Source organism: Helobdella robusta (assembly GCF_000326865.2).
Source record: "Helobdella robusta unplaced genomic scaffold HELROscaffold_24, whole genome shotgun sequence".
Taxonomy (NCBI): Eukaryota; Metazoa; Annelida; class Clitellata; order Rhynchobdellida; family Glossiphoniidae; genus Helobdella; species Helobdella robusta.
In genome coordinates this window covers 1,337,096-1,351,205 of record NW_008704261.1, presented here as the reverse complement: position 1 = coordinate 1,351,205, position 14,110 = coordinate 1,337,096, and the positions used below count along the sequence as shown (strand labels likewise).

At 31.6% G+C, this 14,110-nt stretch overlaps 2 protein-coding genes across 2 annotated transcripts in view; both read right to left on the bottom strand.

The window, feature by feature from the left end:
* Window positions 1-2,847: 2,847 nt before the first annotated feature.
* Window positions 2,848-3,954, bottom strand: HELRODRAFT_79167 (hypothetical protein; the record flags this gene model as incomplete). The annotated part of the gene is made up of 1 exon (XM_009019339.1): window positions 2,848-3,954. The coding sequence occupies one exon, from the start codon at window positions 3,952-3,954 to the stop codon at window positions 2,848-2,850; it is 1,107 nt and encodes a 368-aa protein (XP_009017587.1).
* Window positions 3,955-12,492: 8,538 nt separating this feature from the next.
* The window catches only part of HELRODRAFT_191760 (hypothetical protein), a gene marked incomplete at its 5' end in the record, with an annotated part of 3,791 nt that continues 2,173 nt past the window's right edge, over window positions 12,493-14,110 (bottom strand). Inside the window, 3 exons of the mRNA XM_009019338.1 lie at window positions 12,493-12,737; window positions 12,758-13,131; window positions 13,534-13,683. Of these exons, the coding sequence (XP_009017586.1) occupies window positions 12,860-13,131; window positions 13,534-13,683 (422 nt within the window). The 3' untranslated portion in view covers window positions 12,493-12,737; window positions 12,758-12,859. The remainder of the gene's footprint in view (window positions 12,738-12,757; window positions 13,132-13,533; window positions 13,684-14,110) is intronic.

Sequence of the window (14,110 nt, the reverse complement as noted above, 5' to 3'; positions counted from 1 at the left end):
AGTCATGAAACTGTTGAGCAGAGAAAGATGAGTGAGAAGATTTTTTATGTAGGAGTTTAGATAGAACAGACCACCTATTTTTAGATGTTGAAGCAGATGTTATAGAATTTCTAAGAAAAGTAGAGTGTTTAGAGAATAGTAGATATTTATAATTAATCAATTCAGATTCATAGATAGAATAAAGAGAGTTAGATGGATTTAACCTATAGGCTTTCTCCAGTCTTCTAAGACTTTTCTTGGCTACTACACAAGCATAATCAAACCAAGGAGCCTTACGAGAATAGAGCCTATAAGTAAAAGATTTAAGAGGAATAAGCTTATCAAGAATAGAAGTAATGTAGATATTAAAAGCACAGACAAAATCATCAACATCAGAAAATAAGGTAGTATCAAAAATAGGTTCAGTAAGAGATTGAAGAAAAATATCTTTATTAAGAGAAGACCAGCATCTTTTAGAAATAGACATAGATGAATTTGAAGGAAGAAAATCTAATGAAAAAACAGATTCAATAAGAAGGTGATCAGAGTAAGGAACAGAGCTAGCAGAGATATTAATAGGCTTAGAAAAAGATGAAGCTATTATAAAATCAATTAACGTTTTAGCAATCTTTTGCATATCATTCATTCACGCCTACGCCTTCAGTGGATATACCAGATGGATCTTCTATCTTTTTCATAATGATCTCACTATAGAGATTGTACAAGTCTGGAAAAAATACACAGCCTTGTCTAACATCTTTCTTTATTTGGACAAAACTAGTCATCTTGTTACCAACATTCATCACTGCTCTTTAATCGCAATAGAGGTTTTTGAAAACTCTCGTGTCTTTTCCCTAAATTTCCAAATTTTCAATTTTTCCATAATTTCCACGTGTTTTACGCTATCAAAAGTTTTCTGGTAACCGACAAAACATATAAACAAGTTGTTTTTTTTATTTAAATCGCTTGTTCACTAAAACATATAAACAAGTTGTTTTTTTATTTACATCGCTTGTTCACTGACCATTCGTAGCATTTCTTGTACCACAATACTCGACAAAAAACATTGAACATTTGAAATTTCAGATCTGATTTTGCTTAGTACTCTCATCATTAGAATTTTCAAAAGCAGTTTTGTAAGATTGATTGTTCGCTGTAGTTCACATTTTGTTGCATTATGTTTTAATTTTTTTCGAAACAACTTTATTATGTACTGAAATGACAGTATTCTTTCAGTTAGTAAATTTGACCTCGGTCAAAGTTAGTATCGATTAAAGTTAGCTGCTTAGGTCTAGTTAAAATTGCAGTAATTTGTTTGATGTAATTTCTGTAAAAATTAAAGTTACCGTTCAATTCATATAACTAGAATAAATATTACGGCCTTCGCTCACTTTTAACGGTCGAACAAGGAGCTTACTTCCGGAGGGGAATTGGAGGGTAATTTTTGTATCGTTCGAGTCAAAAGTTACGATCATATATTTACTAATTATGGAATATTGCTTTTATTTAAAATGTTAAAACTTTTATTTTTTTAAATTGCTATTCAACGTGGTAATTAATTACTTTTATTTAGTATAAATTTAAAAAAATAAAATTGACATTACCGAAAATAATTAAAAGTTGAAAAAATTGAGGTTCTTTGCATATCCCTGCTTCAACCCATAAGAAAGTGTTGTATATTGGTAAATAGACCCCTCTTGGTTTAACTCATTATTTAAAATGCCTATACAAGCCCTCGAACGCACCCGCGCGCATTTTCAAAGCGCTTTAGAGTCTGGCCTCATTCACTAGTTTCCATACACAATTATTCATCAAACTCATCGAATTATACAATTTTCACATTTTTATAGTTTATTAATAAACATTTATTCATTTTTAAATATTTTATTAATTTTAATTATTTTTTAATTGATTTATTTCATGCATTTGCATAATATTTATGCGTATTTGTACCAGAGTATCTTTATTTTGATGTACGTATAGCCAGGTTGATTTGAGATCATCGTGCTTGACGATCCAGTTCAACTAATAATTTATGGGCCAAGCTGCCTACGCATTGAATTTTTTTATTACAATATCTGTTAGTGCTGTACTGAAGCTTAAAAGTCGTTTATTTATTTAATGTAAAAATATCACGTTTTAAATAAATATAAAAACTACATCTACCGAAATATCGAGCTTCAAAACAAACTAAATTTTCTAACAAGCTGTTATTTTGCATGGATAGTCCATCGTATTTGGTAGACGATCATCAATTACACGATGTTAACCACTCGTATTAAGCTTTCAAGAATGTAAATCAATAGATCCATAAAAAAGAAAAATTATCGTGAATTTATTGCCCTGACAGCAAATAATTTAAAATTTATCTACGCGCCAGCGAAAATCAACATTGTGGGATATCAACAATATCGTCTGACTAGGTGAAGCACATAGTAGTTGTAGTAGTAATAGATGTTGATTTTGTTGTTGATTAGTGGTACCTCAAATTCCTAATATTACATGTTTTATGTCATACAATTGGATGTCGATTATAACAAAAATTAATTTTTTACCCAAGGTTTTCTTTCGAAAGAGTCACTGATTTACTGAATGAGTTAGAGTTAAACTAGTTATTTACCTGCCAGTCGAGTTAGTTACGAAAAATAAAAACCAAAATATTCAAAGGACGAGCGGAACGGCCTTCCACGAAGCATGGTCAAGAACACAACGCCACTGGATGCCATTTATTTTACTGCCTATAACATGACACCTCATATCCTCATATAAAACAAATATTAGTTATGTGAAAACAAAATATTTTTATTATACAACGTATTAAGAATTATTATCAAAGGGAACGGTTCGAAAAATATAAAATGTAAAACGTTATTTTATGCAGTTTCCATCAGGATAAACTTTCCTGAAGGCTTTTACCATTTCCGGATCTAATAATTTCACACCGTCAACTTGATTTCCCAACGTAACCCAATTAGGCTGTACGTTATGTGGTCTTCCAAACAGTTCAATTTTCCTGGTGCCTGGAGACAGGCGCTCAATTATGCCATAAATCTCATCAGGTTTGTGGCTTGTCGCTCTGACTTCTGACACAATAACATCGCAATCAAGACCTCGATTAACAGGTAAATTTCCTTTAACCCCAACTAAACAATGTTCTTTTCCATGGTTTAACCAATGTCCAGTTCTGCCAGTTCTGATTATTCTCTGTAATTGGTTGGTTTTGACCCATATCAACTCATCAACTCTTTCATACCCCCATAACGTCAAACATTCTCTCCCCAGTTCCATGGCTCTCCCAGTGACCCAAAGAAATATATAACCATCATCTTGCAAAACCGGGACATTCAATTTTCTCATTTCATCATCAGACATAGTGCCATAAGGTAACTCCATATGGATATCCCATGGCGGATCAGCCATTACAATAGCAAACTTTCCCAAAACTGACATGTCAAATTGACGCAAATCACATTGAACCCACTGAGGTGGAAAAAGAGTTGTGGTTGCGTCATCTATTTTTGATAAAGCCAATTCTTCAACGTTGTTGTTAGATGTTGAAATAATCTGCTGATCATTGACAATGTGTACTCTATTATTAACGGCTAAGTAATCAATTTGATAATGTACATATTTACAAGTGTCCATGTGGAAACAGGTATTTAAAAATGAACAATCTCCAAGAGATTCATCTGTATGCTTATGAATGATTTTTTTGAAATGCAATCTATCACAGATAATGTTGTTCTTCTGACATTCCTCTCTCGTTCCATAACCACAAAATTCCTTCACCTGCTTACCACCTTGTGACCTGAATCTTTCACTCAGCAACAATTCCTTCGCTGTTGGTTTAGCTAGAAGGATGAGGATTTCCTCTGTTAACCGGTTTGTTTCCCGTTCTTTGGCTGATTGAGTTGACAGCAAACTTTCAATTAACTGGTCCTCTTTTGAGGATTCTTTCTGAAAATAGATAAACATAAAAGTATATTATCACTCGTTAAAATAGTGACCAATAATATTGAAAATTCTGAATGCTAAATAGATAGACTCACCACTTTTTTTCGATTTCCTATTTCCAAAGTTTTTTCTAATTTTCTTTTTTTCCCTTTTTCAGCAGCCAAAGATGAACTGACGTCATCCTTAGAATCAAAACGTGTCTCTAATTGTTGTAAAGCAGTTAATTTTTTGTGATCAATTGCAACGACTGATTGATCAATTCCACTTTTCTCATCCAGTGTTATGAGGCCTTGTATGGCATATTTCCTAGCCAGATCACTGATACACTCCCAACTAAATGCTTTACCAATTTGCTGAAAAAAATATAAAAAATTATCAAATACATTAGCCATTAGATCAATTCAACAATGCAAGAACATGTTACAATTTTAAATGAATGACAAAAAAAGTGCAAAACATTTTAATGAAAAAAGAATAAGAAGGTCCCGAGGCATAAGTACTCTGGTAAAGTGTATTTTGTTGGCATTCGACAAATGATGCAAAAAGTAATAAAGTAGATAACCATAAACTTACAAATATCAAAATAGATTTGCTGAAGCTGTATAAGGTGTATGAGCAACAGAAAAACATAGTACTAAAAAAGCTTTCTGGAAAGCAAAAAACAGCAGTTTAAATTAAAATTGGCGCAGAAATTAGATTTTTGAAACATGCTTGCAATGAATAATATGATGCATGCACAGCACTCGTTTAGAAAAATAGTTCATTGTTAATTTAATATTAGGTGCTGTACATATAGGATGTTAGGCCTATTTGCATTTTTTAATATCTCTCGGGTATCCCTTAAACCTCGCATACATCATTCTTTCATTCACTGGATTGTACTCCAACAGTGCTTTTTTTGCATTTTCGCCAATAACCATTCCAACTCCATAGACGTGCTCCCTCTCTGTTCCAGACCATAATATTTTCCCACCTTCCATTTCTCCACCTCCTGTCCATCGGACCTCGCACAGACCAACCACATCATATCTGAATCGTTCAAGTTCTTTCTTCATCAACGCGTAAGCCCCTGTCTGCCACAATGACCTGACATTCCAAACTCCAACTGTCAACCTCATCTTCAGTCTATCTTTCTGGGACTCAGTAGCATACTTTACACTGCAGCATAAATTTTAAATAAAAATGACATAAAAATAACATAAAATAAGTCATATTAAATTTTACTTTTATCCTTTTCTCAAGGCAATAAATTTTTAGCCCCATCTGTGACATCTTTTACACTACAGACAATCCCAGTTTAAAACTAATTAATCAATCAATCACATAAATTATGATAATCAAGAGTAAAACAAATGAAATCAAAATCATACCTTTAAAAGTGATTTATGCAAAGAATCAAACTTCAGTGGTAAATTTAATATTGACTCATTTAACAGTGTCAACAAAGCTTTCTCAATACATTTAAAATCGTCTGAATTCGGAGTTTCTAATTTTGATTCTGAGCTTACATCGGCCAGCTGACTACATTCATTCAAATTCAAAGAACTTCTAGACGAAAACAACGTAAGTTTATTTTCAGAAGAAATTTTTGTTGAGCTCAATTCGTCTGTAGTTGAAGTAGTCGGTCCGCATGAAGAAATAATTTCAGAGCCAAATTTTTCATTATTATTAGTACCTTCCGCTATGGCTATCTGCCTTCTCCGTGCCGCGATTTTTTCTCGCAAACTATTTTGTTTGTTTTTAATAGCCTGTATTTCATCCCATGCATCAGACATGTTTCAGATTAACACTAACTATTAAATCAACTAAAACAACTTTTTCAAAATCTGAAAATCACGTTAGTAAACGGTACAGAAGACACGATAGGAAAAATTCTACCGAGCGTGAAGTTAATTTTTGTCTCGTAGCACCAAATAATTATTTTACACAATCATATATATATATATATATATATATATATATATATATATATATATATATATATAGCATAAACACAAAAATAACTAAGAAGTTGTAAAATAAGTAGAAGATCGTAAAAGTATATATTCAATATATATATATATATATATATATATATATATATATATATATATATATATATATATATATATAAGAATCGAAATATGGCCTTATTTGCAACATGAATTCGAAAAATAAGTTCATTTTGAATTTTAATAAACTAAACGTTCACCAAAAAACTTTAGTGAGAAAAATCGAAAAAACGAACTACAAACATATTAACGCCAATCATTCGGTAGAATTTATAGAATATTGTAAAAATTATGGTCTATTATCAACATATATATATATATTGTATGTATATATATATATATATATATATATATATATATGTGTGTGTGTGTGTGTGTGTGTATATATATAAAGAGAGAAAGAGAGAGAGATAAAAAAAAATTAAATTTACAATATTCATAATATATCTGTAACATTATAAGTGGTTCTGCGTATGTCAGAGCTGCAATAATAAAGACTAATAAAAAAAAATATATAAGTATAACAATATAACATAAACACTAGAATAACTAAGAAGCTGTAAAACAAGTAGAAGATCGTAAATGTATAGGACCTCTAGATTGCAACATTTTACAAGCCAGATACAAATTTCTGTTTAGCCTGTCAAGCGCGGCCATCAGAAATGAGACCAGACTCTAAAGCGCACTAAAACTGTGCGCGGGTGCGTTCGTAAGTCTCTAGAGTTATTCTATGTATATGGTTGAAACCAATTAATTCCACATATATGGTTGTAACAATATGAAAGATTCAAAATGTTTGTTTGTGCTTGTTTCAGTCAGAAAACATTCTAACAGTGAAGTGGCTAATAATAGCGATAACAAAGTAGTTTTATAGTGCCAGTTGTACAGTTGCTTCAGAAACATATAAAATATTTGTCTGGGATTGTGCCAGCAAGCATTGACATTACTACTAATAATAGTACAGCGATTTATATATCGCCAGCGCACAGCTTTCTCAGAGGCGTCCGCGTAAACAATCAATCAATTAGCTTATAAAGCGTTATTTCCGCAATGTTCAACAGCGCTCCTCAACGAATTTTGCAAATATATAGTTGTTGAGATCCGCTCTGAACTTTGTAAGTGATGGAGATGACGTCACAGAAGTAGGTGGAGAGTTCCAGTGAGAAGGGCCAAAAAACAAATGCAGATTTAGCAAAAGTGTGTTTAACACAAGTTAAGAAGAAGTGAGTAGATTCAATTAATATATCTGATAAGTACTTAGGAAATATTTTAGGTTGAAACTTATACACAAATGTGCAAATTTTAAAAATTATTCCGTATTTCATAGGTAGCCAGTGCAAGAGAACAAGATATGGAGATATATGAGAAAAGAAAGGGGCACAAGCAACTAGACGTTAAAAAATGTTCGTGTTTTAAAAAAAGTCAGTAGAACTCAATTTACGAACAAAAAACTCAGAAAAAGCACCGTTATGTGTAGAAAATCTACCATGAATTGACGTGATAAACAAAAAAACGTCGCCAGCCTAGTATTGGGTACACGATCACAAATCTTGGCCCCGTCAAAATTTCAAAATTATTTAAACATTTTCAAAATATTGGGTCCCTGTCAAAGTTGTCTAGATCCGCCAAAGCGTACATATAAAAAAAATTTTCAATCAAAGATTTGTGTTTTATATCAGTGCAAATCAATCCAAATATGGCTCAGTAGCATAAGAACTACCCTTTTTCTTGCCGTTAACGAAATAATTGACATGTTTACTTGCTTAAATCAATAACTTTACATTTTTTCTTTTCACGCTTAAAAGGCAAGGTCACTCAGGCGACCTTGTCCAATTGTTAGTCTTAAATATGCAGAAATTAGTTTCGTCTTGCTAAGCGATCGTTCACAACTCGCAACTGAAATGGTAATTAAGTAGTATTTGCAGAGCCACTTTAAGATTTGGAAAAACGTCCTCTCCTAAACTATTTACATCAGACATTTCTTGGGAAACCGTTTTAATACTCTATTTTCCAGGTTGATATAACCAGTAATGTGCATAGTTTAACTAAATAGTTGCAAACTAATAGTTTAACGGTTTTTTTAGTTTTCCGCATAGCTTAACTAAAAAAAGTTTAATAATATAATAATTTAACTAAAATATTTCAGTTTAATTAAATTTCTTAGTTATCTCTTTTTTTTGCAATATCAGGTCGTGACCTATTGTTTTTTAAATATAAATTTTAAACTGAAAAGTACGAATCAGTTTAAGTTTTCCATATTTTTGTTGTTTTTTCTATCACTGGATACATCATTTTTTTAATAGTTTTTTTGTTGCCTTTCGTAAAAATTGTATTTCCTGTTTCAGTCAATTTGAGAACAAGCAGTGAAAATGTAGAACACAATATTTAATTATTTTTAATATTGTGTTTCAAATATTTAAAAATTTTTTTTAGAATATAAAATTAAAATAAACATTATAATTGTTTGAAAAATACATCAAAAGATTTATAAACTGTTTCATGTATTCTTCCAAATTTGAAAATGTAAAAAAAGATTGAATTAAGACATATATTTGACTTTGATGAGTATAATGTAAAAAGAAGACATTTGTGTAACTTTTGAAAATGAATAGCTAAAAGAATTAATTTTTTTTTCAATATTTTAATAAAAAAAATATAGGCATGGGTCTGGTTTCTGGTTTTTTGTCTCGGGCCCACTGAAAAAAGGCTTAATTCACTTCTAGTCTATCATACTTTTTAAGGATATTGTTGAATATAATTAATTTGTACAGGCTTTCAGAAACGCTGTCAACAGTCGACCATCCAGGTGCGTGCATTGGCGCCTTACAAACTAATAATAATAATTATCACTATCATATACAACATCACCATGCTTTTCATGATCAGATTTTCCTGCTTTCACTCAGGTTCTCGTGAGAGAATAACGAGCAAGTTGCGACTATTAATCTTTCAATAGAATTTTCTAAAAATTATTCATGCGATGATGAAATTTGTCAACTTTGTTGATGATTGTTGATAATTATTGCTTCAAATTATGAAAAACACTTCATTTGTCGGCGAGTTTGTTCAGTTTGTAAAAGTGCCATGTCACGCGCTGCTTGTATAATACATATGTATACGTAATGTACATTGTAATGTACGTTGTGTGGCGTGGATAAATACATTTGTGGCACAAATGATTAATAAACACTATGGCGGTTTTGCATTTGACAGATTTGCATAATAGAGAACAAAACATTTCGAGGAACACCGCTTGTTGTTTGACTGTATTGACTTGTGCAATAACCTGAATCGATTTATTGACGCTGACACATTCTTTTGTGACGGACTTCCATGATTTTGTTTTCTTTCATCCTAAAGCGTTTTTATGCAGGCCCTTGCTTTGTTTTTAGATTTTATGAGTCTTTTGGAGTACATTTTATTATTAATGTTTTTTAACAGAAAGCTTCAAAATTATTTGTTTGTTGGCAATACGTTAATTAACATTTTATTATTACAGAATTCGAAATTTCGTGTGATTTCTATAATATAAATTCTTTATGTTGTCCATTGGATGATCTTCATTTTTGTAACAAACTGCCTAAACTACTAATGAAGTCCAAGTTTCCTTTGTCTGAAATTTAACGAAATGATTTTTTGATATCAATAAAAATTTAAAAATTAAAATATTGTTCATAACAATAATTGCCGACAATCAATTTTTAAGATTAACACCAATAATTAAAACAACTGCTATATGGTACTTATCATTTCGTCGAAGTTCATTGCATCTAATTTATATCTTCTAAATCTAAATTCATTCAACTGATTTCTACAAAATGAAATTTGACTCTTGACAAAAAATAAATTTAGTCAAAATAAAAAACATGCCTGAATTAATGTTTAGACGTCACTAATTTAGGCAAAATGGCATTGAAAGAACTGAACGTTAAATGAAATGTACGCTAGAAAAATTAACGCATTAGATCGCTACTATTATCACTTAATTGATTAACATTAAACATGCCAGGCCGATCTTTCAACTAAAAAACTAGTAAGCATAACAACAACGATATATTTCTGCTTGACAAATTTTGCAGTAAAATAATTCCACTACAACAACGAAACTTACTGAATAAAATCGACAACAACCGGTGGCGAAGTAGTCGCTAGTGACGTATCTGACCGCCCAGCCACCTCCTTCCTCCAGGACCATTTCACAACTGTTCAAAGACTGGTTGGACCTGCAATTGAACCCGATACATATGTTTGGGTCGGACCGACATTGATAAGCACACTCGATCTCGCACATCACCGAAACAGGAATGGGTTGGGAAATTTTACCCGCTGTGACGCAGATGTCGAAACCTGTTGTGGTTTTTATTTGTTTGTAGCTCTGAGAAGTTGTTGATCCAGCAATTGTAATTGATATGATGGTGAAGAGAATGCTGATTCTTATGTGGCGATAGGTGATGTCAAAAAAATGCATATCCATTGAATTATAACTGCGAGCTATGTTGTTTTTATTTGCCACGTTTTTTATAACAACGTTTTACCATTGTCTAGATTTAATTTTTTTTAAATTGGTCAATGTTTTTAATTTTACAAATAATCTGTCGTTTTAATAATTGTAATAAAACCGACATGAAATCGAAATAAAGGATAAGTTTGAGTGACTTCATGCTTTAAAAAGAGAACGCAATAAAATATCACTGTATTGCACGCATTCTTCAGCCATCCAACCAGGAAGTACATGCAACATTCGATCCATGCTTGTTAGGCGTGCATGGAAGTCTTGCAATCTGGATCACATCCACTGAGCATCCAATTTTTAAGTAGCAACAAAATTTTTTTCACGTTGAACGAAAACAAATGAAGCAACATAAAATTTGAAATATTTAAATTTTATATGATTTCAACGAATTCTTTGAATTACTTTCCATGCTTTGTTTTTATTAATTTGTCAGGTTTTTCATTTTTAATTAACTATCCAAAAACAAATAAAATTATCTAAAGTAAGTAATAATTAGCATTATATTTTTTAGTCATTTGTAATGAAAAATTGGAGCCTGCAAAAATTAACAAACATCTACAAAAATATAATTTTTTATTTTTGTAATCCTGTTGAAAAGTTATAAACAATTTTGTTAATCACCATTCGATGAGTTAGGTTCATCGATCAAGTTTGCAAATAGGAAAAACTCAAACAAAAGCAATTTAATTCGTCTAATGGTTTTTAAACATTCTATCTTCTTTCTCGTGCCTTATCCTTTTATGACATTGACGACCATCGACTTCCACAAAACCCGATCTTTGACACTTTGTAAGAGTTGAAATGTGGTCATATTCAACAAGTGACACCAGGACTTCACGGATGTTTTTGGTTGTTGACCGCGATCACTTTTCTCTGCAATCTTTCTAGTAGTTAGATTTTCCATTCTTTCATCCATATGATGTGACCAAAAACTTTATCTGCCTCCGTGGGATTATCTGAAGTAATTTCCTTTTTTTTATAACCGGACTGTTTTAATACATCCTCATTCTAAGTATGAGAGGTTTGACTAATTTTCATAATTCTTCTCAAAAACCACATCTCAGCAGCGTTAATCTTTTTTTCCATTTCTATAGAAATTGTCCAGGACTTAGAACCGTAAGTTAGCACAGGAAAAATGTAACATGATGTTAATTGCTAGCCTTTCCTCTCACTTTCAAAAAAGAGTTTGGAAACATTTGTTTGCAGTTTTTCAATTGAATCTGCTATAATCGGCATATCTTACACTGTTAATATTCACGCCTCTAATAAATATTCAAGGTAGATTTTCTATCTTTCACATGATGATCTCACTATAGAGATTGTACAGGTCTGAAGAAAATACACAACTTCGCCTAACACCTTTCTTTATTTCGACAAAACTAGTCATCTTGTTACCAACTTTCATCGCTGCTTTTTGTTCCCAATAGAAATTTTTAATAACTTTCGTGTTTCTTCCATCAATGTTTAAATTTTCCATTATTTCCATATGCTCCACGTGTTTCACGCTATCAAAAGCTTTGGAGTAATCGACAAAACATATAAACAAGTCTTTCTTCATTTCAATCACTCGTTCACTCATCATTCGTAGCATAAGGATAGAACTTGAAGGACATTCTGTAAATTTCTTTTTTTATTTACTTTTTTTTAATTTCTGTTGAACAATTATGCTAAATTAGTTTTTTGCATGACTCCACATTTTATCTAACTTCTCCCTCACTTTAAAGTTCACAACGTTCTTTAAGGAAGGCTGCTGATCATCATGGTTGGAAGTTTAAAAATTAACTGATTGATTGCGGTGATGCTTGTCAACAAGGCTCCCCATGATTTAACAAAATTTTAAAATTTTCAAAATTTTATGATAGATCTACTTGAAAAAGCAATAATTTATCAAATACAATGAAGCATCAGCTCGAAAATGCAAAAATTTGCACACAAAGACTTGTGCATATAAATTTACTTGTGTATATGTTTGTTCATGGCTTGACAATAAACCATCTTACCAGCTGAACCTAATACATTAAAATAATAAATAATACATTCCAAAAATAAATTTTTATGATGTTAGTTTTATTTCAAATGTAATAGAATGTTCTTGCACAAATATTACAAAAAATGCGTTAACAAATTTAATTGGTGAATCAAGAGAGCCAATAATTCTGGTGAATGTAGAACAATTAGTGGTTTCTTCAACAAAACTTTTTAAATAATTCAATCAATCGACATTTTAAAATATTATTCAGTCTTGTGTTTTTAATAATTTAATTGTGTTTGTAATTACTAAAAATATTTTTCAATGTAACATTACTAGAAGATAAATTTCATGATAGCATTACTAGAAGATATTTTTCTTCACACGCAAGTGCCTGTTGACGGATCGAAGCGGTTGAAGCATGTTCCAATCGAACAACTGAGGCTCACTAAGCTACAGAACACGTATTTTGTGGGGTCTTTGTTTGGGTACTTCTTGTTGTTCAGTGTGAGGCAAGGGTTGTTGATCGAGCAATCGTATGTTAGTAATGTTGTTGTTGTTGTCGCAGTTGTAAGCTGTTGCGAGTGAACTGTTGATGGTAATGCTGTTGCATTTGTTTTTGTCGTTGATGGCGTTGAGATTGTTGCCATTGACGAATTCGCTACATAAAAAGTAGTTGCTGGCGATGTTGACAAATCTGCCGCTGCAGGGATGGTTGTTGTTGTCTGGTAAGTAGTGCCAGATTCTATGTTGAACAATTATAAAAAAATCATATATATATATATATATATATATATATATATATATATATTATATATATATATATATATAAGTATAATATAAATGTTATAATAATAACCATATATTGTTTTCAACATTATATACAGCAAATATTTAGTAAAATCTAGATGCAATTAGAATGTCATTGTCACACAATCACTAAACCAACATATGCATTTGCTCCGTTCTCACCGCCACCAACACAATACATCAACCATCATCAGTGAGATTGTCATAGGCATCAGTATTCAAATTCATACACTGCGCAGCGCATGGTAATACGCGTGAATTACACGCAAAAGCTACCGGGTATCTGTAACATCGCTTATGTTGTTCCTGAAAATTACCGGTTTGGTCGGCTACTGAACTCTTGGTTTCCATGTATATTCTTGTTCTTTTGTTTTTTCGACAGCTGCCTATAAGGACAAGACGGAAATCGAACTCGGTCTCTACAACGACAGGACAAGGCACCTTAACCGTTGAACTATCTTGTTGCTCTAATCATCACCATTATCATCGTCATCATCATCATAATCTTCAATGAAAAAAACGTTGAAATCTTATGAGTAGGAGAAACAAATTATTGTTTGGTACGTTGCAGTGAGCTTTTGTTTCAGTGCTTTATAATTTAATTCACCAGCCTCAAAAATGTTTGCTGCACCCAAAATGTCCTCCATGATTTTGCCTTCCAAACAAAGAGTTAATGCATGTTTTAAGACTTTTTATTTTTAATGAAACCAAATCCAGAAACCAAAACGAACAAATGGACTGAACTACACATGAAAACTACAGATTCAACCAGACGTAAAACATAAATTATACAATCTTATTTCAGTTAAATTTTCTTCAAAACGGTATAGAATTTACATTTATAACAGAACCTTTCTTAAATTTTTTCGTAATTTAAATTTTATAAAACTTGNT